The sequence below is a fragment of the Mesoplodon mirus genome (genome assembly GCF_964341445.2).
Source record: "Mesoplodon mirus genome assembly, chromosome: 3".
NCBI classification, from domain to species: domain Eukaryota; kingdom Metazoa; phylum Chordata; class Mammalia; order Artiodactyla; family Ziphiidae; genus Mesoplodon; species Mesoplodon mirus.
Genome location: NC_138978.1, coordinates 183,222,130 through 183,234,306, shown reverse-complemented (window position 1 = coordinate 183,234,306; position 12,177 = coordinate 183,222,130). Strand labels below are relative to the sequence as shown.

The following is a 12,177-nucleotide window of genomic DNA, read 5'->3' as shown; positions in this document are numbered from 1 at the left end:
GCACCCAAATAAACATGAATTCTTAAAACAAGCGTAACACCTGTGGCTCCATTCCAGAACTCGGTCATGCCACAGTTCATCTGGATTCCTATAATTCCTGTATGTTCCCATATCTTAATTGCCCATAGCTGTGTTGCCAGTACAAACAGGATGGAGGAAGAGTCCACACCCTTAATGAATACATCTACTAACCCTAAGAAAGCACCATCTTTTGAAACTCTAGTATTCTTTTTAAGGTACTGAATGACCATCTACTGAAGTGCTAATAAAGATATCTGATAACTAAAAATTCCTTTCAAGCAATTCTTACTCCCTACCATCTTTCTAGCTGAGGTTCAGGACTGGCATTCAGCATAAACAACATTTCTGATTTTCAGACTCTGCCCTCTGCAATGTTATTTAAGAAATGAACGCTCAGGTTCACCAAATCAGACATCAAATCCATCTCAGCATATTTGAAAAGAGGAGTCAAATCAAATAAATACATATCGGATTGGGGTATATTGTAAAATTTGCACACAAAAAAGCCTCAGGGTATAAAACATAAGATAATGACATCTGTAAAACAGGCTGTGTGGAAAAGACCCAAGACTTCTCATTTATTATGCATTCAAAACACATAGAAAATATGATACGAGTACAAAGGTTAAAAAGAGAGAGAGAATGTGTGTGTGTGTGGTGGGTAGTCGGGAGGGAGAGAGAGAATGAGAATGAATGAGAATCATTCACAGTTGGGATGTATTAATACAAGTATAAGTTCCACAAGAAGGAAGGTGATAGTTCTACTCTATCCTGCCTTGAGAATTATGTTCAGATTTAAGGGTCTGATTTTAAAATTGGAGCCAAGAGGAGACCATCCACGAAGGGAAAAGGCTCTCACAAAAAATAAGAAAAGGAAATAGGAATGTTTGCTTAGAAAAGAAAGGAGATGGGGGTAGGGAGACATGAGATTTGGCTTCACAATTTCTGAGTAGGGTCAGTTGGAAAGGGGGTAAATCATCTTATGTGACAGAAACAGACCCAGTAGGCAGACCTTGTAGGTAAGCAGATCTCAGCCCAAGATAGGGAAGAACTCTGTACAGTCGGAGCTGTCAGAGACTGCAGTAGGTCAATCTGCCTAAGTTTGAGTTCTCCATCACTGAAGGAGTTCTGGGAGAGACTGTCTTGTCTTGTCTTATAGAGAAAACTGCAGTAAGAGGAATTCGATACCAGTAACACTGAGAGAGCACATAATAGGTGCCAGGCAAACTCTTTATGTGTTCTCATTTCTAAGTGCAATGAAGAGTTTCAGAGAGAATGAACGTTAGCTGTATTTGCTTTCCTTTTCAAACTAGATAATCCAGACCATCTCTTCCTCTTCACCTTTACTCACTCCCAAGTCATGAATTTAATACATTAGCAATAATAGCCTGTCCCACTTGGTGAAGTTGGTAAATAGCTTGCAATCCTAGCAGGGTGTGCCCTGTTGCTTATTAGTTGAGCTTCAGGGCAGAGCAGGAAAGCAGCACAGTGCCTCAAAGTAATTAGGTGATTGCTTGACCAAGAAGTTAGGCCACAAGCAAGAAGTTTACAGACAACACAGAGACGAGATCCCGGTACAAGACACGCAATAAGCATTACGTGCATCACTGCTATAATTTTAGAAAGCTTAGAGAAAGATTTTCAGGCTAATAAGGAGCCACTACACCCATTAAGCATGTCAGACAGTCCACACCAATCATCATGGAGCTGCAGGGAACATGCAGTAGTTTCTGGAAAGGGGAATGTTGAAATTTGTCTGTTCTGGGCTGAGAAGGCTCTCTGCAGCGGTGAGCAAGAATGTCCGAGAGGGTACATTTTCATCTTTACTTTGGCAATGTTTGGTGTAAGTCTGGCAAGATTTTACTCGTTTCTCAATCTGTAGAAAGAGATTAAAAATAAAGGGTGCTTCTCATCCATTAAGAGATTAAGGGCGAGATCCTACCTTTCCAAGTTTAACTTGTTAGTGGAATCGATGCATATTGCCTTCTTTCTGTTGACCTTGTTGGGAGCCATTGCTGGGTTCTAGAATAGCTGTGTGGATAAATATGTCATGAGGTCATTGGCCTCTTTAAAGGCCATTAGTGGACCAAAATCATGGCGATTTTGCCCCTTCCCCCTTTTTTTAACATGTAAAAAAAATTTATTTATTTATTTTTGGCTGTGTTGGGTCTTTGTTGCTGCGTGTGGGCTTTCTCTAGTTGTGGCGAGCAGGGGCTACTCTTCCTTGTGGTGCGCGGGCTTCTCATTGTGGTGGCTTCTCTTGTTGTGGAGCACGGGCTCTAGGTGCGCAGGCTTCAGTAGTTGTGGCTCATGGGCTCAGTAGTTGTGGCTCAAAGGCTCAGTAGTTGTGGCTCGTGGGCTCTAGAGCACAGGCTCAGCATTTGTGGTGCACAGTCTTAGTTGCGCCGTGGCATGTGGGATCTTCCCGGACCAGGGCTTGAACCCATGTCCCCTGCATTGACAGGTGGATTCTTAACCACTGCACCACCAGGGAAGCCCCCCCCCCAGCTTTTCTTTAGAGAAAAAGAAGCACAGATTGAAGAGAAGTAAGAAAAGAGAGAAAGAAAATGGAGCAAAGGAAGGAGAGAAAATAAGGAGAGAGAAAGGAAAAAAAGAAACCAAGAGAGTTGTATGGGCTTTAAAGAATGAGACGATGGCAGAGAAGAGTGGCTTCAATCACCTAGTCCAACCAAGAGGACAGCCTCCCACTGTGACATCATTCCAAAGGAACATGTCCCATTCGTGGTCCACCTGCCCACAAAAGTGGGTCCAGGTGCCCTCTCCATACACAGTCCTGAGCACGATGAGAAACATAGAAGAATCAAAACAAAATAAGTGTCTCCACATAAGTGGGGTTTTTATGAAGGTGATGGAAACTTTGGAGTAGACACTAGAAACACCATGTCTGTCATAGTTCAAGAAAACCAACCACTGTGGGCCAGCATCACTGTGATTTTACTTTTTTTTTGGTTTTGTGTAAGAAGGGGCCAAAACGGTCCCGCTGACAGTGTGCATAGACTCAAATAGCAGTTAGATGAAGGCCAAGTCACATAAGCGGATGCTGACACAGTGACTCCCAAGTGCCAGCAGCCCATTAGGTCTGTCCCCTGCTCGGAGACACCCACTTTCCATCACAGATGCTCCGGTGCTGGGTTACATTTAATAGGAGGGATGGCCGGGGAGAACATCAGAAACCACTGGTGATGCGCTGTTTATTCCTCAGTCACTTTGTGTTAAATTGCTGTGACTTGAATGTCAGCAGTGTTTGGGATGTGGTAGTGAAATCAAATCTATCTCCCGTGTGCCAAGACAAATTTGAGAAAACCCCCAAACACAATTGTCTTGGTTTCTTGCTGGCTGTGTCCGCGCACATACAAATAGCAGCTCATTTCTTGCCCTCCCATCATGTGGCGGGTTGCTTGTCTTGCTGCTCTCTGAGGAACGTCTAATGAACCCCAAACTACTTCCCTCAAAGCTGGGGATGTCAGGAATGAGGGGCCACTACACCCGTTAAGCACTGTCAAAAGTCCACGCCAATTACTGCAGAGCTGTAGGAAAAGTGCAGTCTCTTCTGGAAAGGGGAATGAAGAGTCTGTTCTGTTTGTCTGAGGAGCTTGGGGATGAGAGCCAGTGGATGCTACTGAGGATAGAGGCACCAGGCACATCTTGTATGGGCATCCAAATGATCCTGGGCAGTCCTAGTATTAGCACAGTGCCTCTTGGCGGGGAACTTCCACATGAACAAGCTCCAGATCTCCAAACCAGAGCCATTTTTTTAAGGAGTATCAGTGAAAATACTGGGCCTTGCATTAAAGTTTCTGGAGCTTTCCTGCAAGGTCAAACAGATCTCTAGTTATGCAGGAGCTACTTCTTTGTGCCCGTTTTTGCAACAGTGCTCCAGTGAGGGTGTTGGTCTTTCTGCCTGGGGTGGGATTCATGTCTTCGACTCAGGGGACTCTTTTGCACGGAAGGCAGGATATTGTGGTGAAAAGCCAGAGATTTTGATTGACAGGCCAGCTTCACCTTGCCCTTAGCCAGGAGTTATTTCACTCTCCTTGCTCTTGATTTCTGAATCTGTGAAATGGGGATGAAAAGCAGCTTCTTAGCAGACAGGAAGCATATAAAACTATTAGAAAATGAGAGGGGATTGTGAAGTAAATTCTGAGGCTGCAGTGAGACCAGGCCATTCTTTTTTAGGGTGGGGATGGTGGGATAGACATATTTTTTTATTCATCCCTAACCAGTCCTTAACACTGAAGGGAAGGGAAGCCTGGCCAAGTTCATTATGGTTAGACATTGTCTAGGGCAGATGTTATCAAATCTGGAAGTAAAACAGAATCACCTGGGATTCACACAGTAGGTCTGGGATAGAGGCAGGTGATAATCATATTCATAAGCCTCCCATGTGACTCTAAAGCAGGTGGTGAGGGACAGTCATCTAATGTAAAATTTAGGGGAGAAAAAATACTTTTTGGAGGCTCCATCCGTGGAGAATATCAAAATGAGAATGATGAAATGGCAGAGCTGCAAGTGAGCTGGGTGGCCATCTAGCTCAACCTGCTACCAGATTCAGGACAGATGATTGAAGCCTTGCCTCCCTAAAGGCTGAGCTCTGGACATCCTTGGGGTATTTCTTTCAGGCTCCAAATCTACACTTTCTGTCAGAGCTCCTCATGTATTGGTGATGTTGTAAGACTTTTCTTTGGTTTCTGTTCAGAGTCATTTATAAACTGTCCCAGGACACTTAGCAGCTTCCGCTCCTTCTCTTCTAATTAAGTTAGGTGGTAAGAGAGTGTTCTCTCTCGGTGGGACGTTCAAGGAAGGCCCAAGAACCATGTAGCATCTCTGTTGCAGGCTGGAAAGGGGGATAGGAAGGGACACTTTTTTTTTTTTTTTATTGTGGGCCTCTCACTGTTGTGGTCTCTCCCGTTGCGGAGCACAGGCTCCGGACGCGCAGGCTCAGCGGCCATGGCTCACAGGCCCAGCCGCTCCGCGGCATGTGGGATCTTCCCAGACCGGGGCACGAACCCGTGTCCCCTGCATCAGCAGGCGGACTCTCAACCACTGCACCACCAGGGAAGCCCGGAAGGGACATTTCTGAGGGGAAATTTGTGCGAGACCCAGTGCTTGATGTTCTGTCTGCTCGCTTGTGTGAACTGACAACCTGAGTCAATACATATGAGATAGGAAATTATTTCCTTCCTTATATAGATGAAGAAACAGGCTCAGAAAAGCCCACTGATGTCCCTGTTGCCCCATAGCTAGGACTTTTTGATTTGGGGTTAAAATTCAAATGGCCTTAAAGGTCCCACTGCATTCGGATCCTATAAGTGTATGTGACTGTGGAAGGACTAGCCACTTTCTCTCACTGGGCAGCCTCTGAATACGCTGCCAGCCTCAACTGAAACAGCCACCCCCGTGCCCTGCCTGGAGATGTTCAGGTGTGGGCGTCTGATGCCGGCTGTCCTGGGTGCGAGGGGCAGGGGGGTGAGCGCCAATTCCGGGGAGGCCTGGAGGTGACGGGGGGGGTGGCCCAGCACATGAGTGAGGCTCCATGCCCCTGTACGTGCTCCGTTGTCCCATCAGACTTCACGTACGAAGCCTCAATTCAAAGGTGAAATGATTAAGGGTCTCAAGATGGTGACACAAAGCATCAAACTCCAGTGTGAGGCTCTTCTGAGCTTGGGACCCGGTACCGCCACCCTGGTCACATGCCCATGAAGCCATCCCTGGGCCATGGGGAACCAAAGAACTCTAAGTGAACCTTCCTGACCGTAGGGTGCTAACACAAGGAGAAGATGATTGACAAATGAGCCAATCAATAATTTGGAAGAGGGCTTCCCTGGTGGCGCAGTGGTTGAGAGTCTGCCTGCCGATGCAGGGGACGCGGATTCGTGCCCTGGTCTGGGAAGATCCTACATGCCGCGGAGCGGCTGGGCCCGTGAGCCATGGCCACTGAGCCTGTGCTCCACAACGGGAGAGGCCACAGCAGTGAGAGGCCCACGTACTGCAAAAAAAAAAAAAAAAAAAAAAAAATATATATATATATATATAAAATAATTTGGAAGAGAAGACAAGTCAACCTAGAATGCTTATAAAAGTAGCTTGTGATCCTATGCTATCACAGGTTTAGGCATCCTGTACATGATTACTTTGTAAATCAGTAGCTAGATTTCCTCCTTTTCTTTGTTTCCTCTGTCTGTTCCCCCGAGTGGGATTTAGCAGGGATGTGTGGCCAGGGTTGAGGGGAGGGGAATACCACTCACTGGGTGGCATTCTGGAATGTCCCATGTGCAAGCTTTTCCACGAGAGGAAGGCACGGGGGACAGTGGGCGGCAGGGAAGGGGAGGATGAGAACAAGCCTGGGTCTGAAATCCTCAGGGCTAGAGGAAAGTGCATCTGACCGCACCAAAAAAAGTGGGTCAGACATCGAGAGGAGGGCGCCAACTAGGATGAGAGTGGGCAAGTTAGCAAAGGTCAAACGCAAGTCCCCAGCTACCTGGCAATGGGGTAGGAACTGGATCGGAATTCCAGAGGCCTTTAGAGACATGTCCCATTCCAAAGGGGGAAATGAGTTCTTGGAGAAGGTGGAGAACAAAAGCTACATCCCTCCAAGGCTGGATGGGCGGATTAGGGCTGCCCAAGCCATTAACTACCTACCCAGCCACTCCGAGCCCAGGAAACGAGCCTCAGCATCCAGGCTGGGTGTAGCGGGGCCACGTTGAGCTCTTTGCACCAGGTGTCCAAAAGCCTTTATGAAGTAAGGGCAGGGTCACAGGCTAGGCCCCGGCACTTTGCTGTGATTTTTAGTTTTTCCCCCAAATGTAAGGATATTTGGCAAGTCGCTCAAGTTCCTCAGCCAGGCAGGGGACTGGTGACCCATAACAGAGGGAAGCCAGGGACAGCTGGGGCTGACCATTAGAGGTGGTAGTCAGTTCTTTAGTTACCAGTCATTATCCAGTGAGCTCCCATTCTCGGGTGCTGGAGCAGGGGTGTGGGAAAAGCTGCTGTGTCCTGCTGGCCTGGTCCCTTCACTGTGGTCACAAGACCAAAGCCGACGTGCTGGTGGGGAATGCTCAGCTGCCATTTCACCTCCTGTGTTAACTGCTTCGACTTATAAAGTAAGAACCAAAACTGTGGATTTGTATTATCAGGCAGTTGAAACAGCCAAAATGGTTATAATGGCCAGAAGGAAGGAGGGCTGTTTGCCAGGGTATAGGGAGCAGAGCAGAACAACGTACTTAACTAGCAAGCGATTCCTGTAAATATTTGCAAACACCCTTTCAAAGCTCGAAAGCCTAGGACAGGATCATTGGATGATTTGCTTAGAAGAAGGAGAAACAAAATTGACCTCCTGGTCCAAAGCAGCCATAAAAAGAAAGTGTGTTTATGGGCAGAGGACCAGAAAGGGAAAAAAATTGTTCAAAGTTTAATAAACACAAAAGAGAATAAAAATAAATCTCAAGAGCACTGATTTACAAACTTGATGGAAGGATAAGGTTGGGGTTGGCGGGTGTGAATGATGGGTATCTGTGGAAGTAACACAGGCCTGAAGGGGGTTCCAATAAGAGGGAGAAAACCAATGAGATGTTTACTCTTGCTAATGACAGGAAATGCACTGAAGCAACTTTGCGCTTTCAGGATGCTCTTTCAAAGCATGTTTGAAGCTTCTGCTGTCTAATGGGGAGGCCATGCAAACTTGAATGCAGCCACTAGGCCTGTGGAAGGTTCTGGCCAAACGAGAGAGTGTGTGAAGCCAGGAGGCCTGGCCCCAGCCCTCTCCAGGCCTCTCTACCTGGGCCCCCAGACTGTTTTCAGCTGAGCTGATCAGGATGGGACAAGCCTGTCCAATCACCTGGGCTGGGCACGTTCCAGTGGAGAGAAAGGTCAGTTTGTTCTTGCAGCTACCTTTGCAAATTGCTAAGCTAGGGGGCTCCCCAAACCTTTCTGGCCGGGTGAATGTTTGTCTGCCTGAAACTGTCCACCAAGTACTTCACGGTAGTGATGCAGTGGGCCATCCCCATGTCCACATGAATACCTTCTTTTCTCTGAAACGTGGGTGCTTTAGATTTGGGGGGTTTTGTTTGCTTGCTTGTTTGTTTTTGTTTCTGAGGCTTCTGAGCTACAAAGCTTCAATTCACACAGTCCTTTGTGAAGCAGTCATCGAGCAGAGCATGGTTTGAAATTCACCACTTCCCCATGAGCTGCTTTCCAGCAGCCACAGGACATGGGAAAGGGATCGGGAAAAGCCTCTATGAGGGAAAAATGTTCAGAGCTCTTAAGATGATGAAATGTTGGTGTGTTCCTAGCATTTTTTTTTTCAGTGTAATTGTCAGGGCATGGATTTCCCAGGAAATCACAAAAGGTACTTATTTCTATTTTAAGATCAGCAGGATGGTTCACTCGTTTAATAAGAAGCTGGTCTTGCCAATAGCCAGATGCCTGAGTCTTTCAAGACTCCTGTTGATGACCAGGTTCGTAAACAGTGGATATTTGGTGAACTCCATGTGTGCAGAGCCCTGTCCTAGGTAGATGGGGAAAAAGAAACACCTGGAAAATATGGTTAGTCCTCAAGATTCTTAAAATTTCATGGGGAAACAAAATAAGCAAACATAATAATGAAGTAATAAAAACATTTGTAAGAAGCCTTAAAAAAATGAATGATTATGTAGCAATGAAGTGACATAATTGAGGAGGAGGTAGAAAATCATGGAGCCACCAGAGTTGGGTGGAACATTCCAGAATAATGAAAGTAAGTTTGCAGGAGATTTTGGAAGAGTATTGTAGAAATATACCTATTCTACCTATACTGTAGGAATGTACCTGTAACAGGTGGCCTGCCCAGTGTAGGTGCTTAATAAATCGGTGTTGTATATGAAGTATGGGGTTAGAATTCGGACTTGCTTTGGTTTGGGGGTAACCTCAAGTTGCATATTCAAAGGCAATGACAGGTTACTACAAAATAACAGCAAAATTCTAGCAGCCCATGAACTTGAAATTGCTGTGGGCTTTCTGCATCTCTGTATTTTTCATGGCTCAGAACAGAAGGCATTTGGGTTGATTATTTTTCTCTTCATTAGCTAGGATTCCTTCCCACCAATGGACATTTATGCCGAATAAAGAATTTTAAGACTGGCCTGGTATAGCCAGTATCTGTGTATATTTATTCAAATGTCCTCACCCTAACTTGTCTAGAGGGTGTATTTGGTCCTATGTGTGTGAAAGACCAAATTATCAAAGCCAAAAAAGATGCAGTCCATGAAGCTGGAGAGAACAGAGTGTTTGAGTGCCAAAATTTCAAGGAAAAAAAATACATGGGCAAACTGCTTGCCATTAGGAGCTCTTTTCCTGGCACAACTGACGAAAGTGTACGCAAGCCCGACGGATCTCTCCAGGCATCCACTGTCATGAACTTGTTCCAATTTATAACCATCTAGGGTTTTCCACCACTCTGTCAACTTTCAAAGGAGAGGGTTAACTTTATAGCCTCAAATGGAGTTGGAAGTGGTTTGTTAATCCCTATTAATCTGCTGCTCCTGTAACCAAATGCAGATGTTTATTTTTTTTTCTGGTTCAATTGTTAATGATATTAAATTGGCCATTGGAAACGAAATCATTCTGTAGATATTTCCCGTATGGTTTCTTAAGACTATCTCATGCTGCGTGGTCTTTTGTGAGAGAACAATGGATTTTTATCATTTTGAATGATTGCCCTAACTTTTTACAGATGCCATCCCGCCCACTTTCTACAGACCCTACTTCAGAATTGTCCGATTTGACGTCTCCGCCATGGAGAAGAATGCTTCCAATTTGGTGAAGGCAGAGTTCAGAGTCTTTCGTTTACAGAACCCGAAAGCCAGAGTGCCTGAACAACGGATCGAACTGTATCAGGTAACTTTTGTTTGGGTTGTTTGAATGGACAATCAGTTTGAAGTCTTAGGATAAAGGACTTCCTACAGACTGAGATTTTCTGAACTGAGATACGCCGTTTTCTACACGCATAATCATGACATAGACCCTCATTTATTATTCCTCTCACAGTGACAGTTCATTCCTCACTTGCTCAGGAAGGCAGAACATTTAGAGTGAAGGGGGGAAGCTCTGGGCATGAATGGCTAGAGTGCCCACCCTCGGGAGGGCTCAAGTCCAGAAGTCCACCCCCTACTCTGTAAAGTCAGATGAGGTAGGACCAGTCCCACCCCAAGGAGGGAAGTCAGCTACCTTTCTTTTCTCGTTTGATGGCCATCCCTTTCTCCTTTTCTTCCCTCATCACTTCCTTCCTGTTGTCTCTCTCTCCATCTTTTTCACTGTCTTTTCTTCCTCTCTTTGCTACCTCCTGTCTCTTCACTAACCTCATCCTGCCTCCTTTTCCTCTCTGATTCTACCCGCACTTTCTAGTCCATCCCACACCAGATGCACATCTCTGTTCACCACTGTCCACCACGATTTCAGGCAGCCTTGATATCTCATCTCCCTAAGTACAGTTGCTAGGCAGCTGTGTCAAAAGATGATGATGGTGGTGATGATGATGATGATGATGTGATGATGATGATATGATGATGATGATGTGATAATGATGGTGACGATATGATGATGATGATGTGATGATGATGATGGTGATGATATGATGATGATGATGATGGTGATGATATGATGATGATGATGGTGATGGTAATAATGATGGTGATGATGATGATGATGGTGATACCAAGTTACTGAGATGTGAGAGATGTTCTTAACAGCTTATTACTCACGTGGGTTATCGGGCAGTAGCGTCAGCATTACCTAGGAGCTGGGAGAAATGCAGAATCTCAGGCCCCAGCCCAGACTTACCAAATCAGAACGCACAGAATGTAGATCAGAATCTAGATTTTTATCAAGATCTTTAGGGGATCTGATACACATGAAAGCACTGCTCTGAAAGCCCTGAGTTGGGCAAGGGAGGCAGATCAGGTCATAGTGAATATGTCATAGTGTCGTATGAACAGTGTCTGTAGAGGGAAGAGTTGGAAAGATTTCACCAGGGACTTGACGTTTTCGGTGGGGCCTCAAGAAGCATCTGTTAAAACAGGATGAGGGATGGTCATTCCTGACAGAAGGAGCCACTTGTGCCAAAACAGGGTCTCCTTTGAAGGGGCCTGTTGAGGGTACCAAAGAGATGGTACTCAGTGCCAGGAGGTGAGGAGAGACTAGGGCAGAGTGTTGCCCTCCAGGGAAGGTATGTAGAGGGAGACTGAATAAGAACAGACCCGAGAACCCCAACGTTAAGGAGGAGGCATGTGAGACAATATGACTAAAAAGCGTGCTTCCTGAGGGAATGAAAGGAATTGACATCTGCATGTGGAGACCTCTAATTGTCCTGGATTGTAAACATCTGGAAATTTTGGTAATCTGGATAAAACTTTTCTTTGCATTTATTGGGAAAATGGAAAAATTCCCACACAAATAAGCATTGTACATGGAATCTCTGAGAATGAGTTTGAAGTTGTTAAAACAGTTTTCAAGTACCAGTTTACATGTGTGTTCATGAAAAGTAGTTCTTGCTTAGATCCTCAGGGACCTCTCCGTGGAGACCTTAAAATCTTAATGTGCATTCTAAGAGTATCAGACAGTGTCGGCTTTCTGTGTACCAGCCCCTCTGCTAAGCTCTTTATAAGTATTGCCTCCATTTGTATCCATAGCTCTCCTGTGAAGTTTGCATGATGAGGTATCTTTTTGTTTCATTTTTTGACATATAACAGACATATAATGTTGTATTAGTTCAAGGTGTACAACCTTGAATAAGGTTTCGATATATGTATATATTGCAAAATGATCACCGCAGTAAGTTTAGTTCACATGTACCACTTCTCATAGTCACGTTTTTTTCCCCTTTGTGGTAAGAACTTTTAAGATTTACTCTCTTATTTCAAATATTTGATACACTATTACAAGCTATTGTCACCATATTGTACATTACATCCCCAGAACTTATTCATCTTACAACTGGAAGTTCGTACCTTTAGACCATCTTCACTCATTTCAAATATTCTTTCTACTACTGGATTCTTTCTCCTTTTTACAGAGAAAGATGCTGAGTCACAGAGAAATTAAGTCACTTGGCCAGGGTCACACAGCTAGGAGGAGGTGGGGCTGGGATCCAGGTCCAGCTCTGAT

General features: G+C 45.2%; 1 protein-coding gene across 1 annotated transcript in view; it reads left to right on the top strand.

Annotated features, from left to right (window-relative positions):
- The window catches only part of TGFB2 (transforming growth factor beta 2), an 83,550-nt gene that overhangs the window by 42,340 nt on the left and 29,033 nt on the right, over positions 1-12,177 (top strand). Inside the window, exon 2 of the mRNA XM_082614434.1 lies at positions 9,749-9,912. Within this exon, the coding sequence (XP_082470560.1) occupies positions 9,749-9,912 (164 nt within the window). The remainder of the gene's footprint in view (positions 1-9,748; positions 9,913-12,177) is intronic.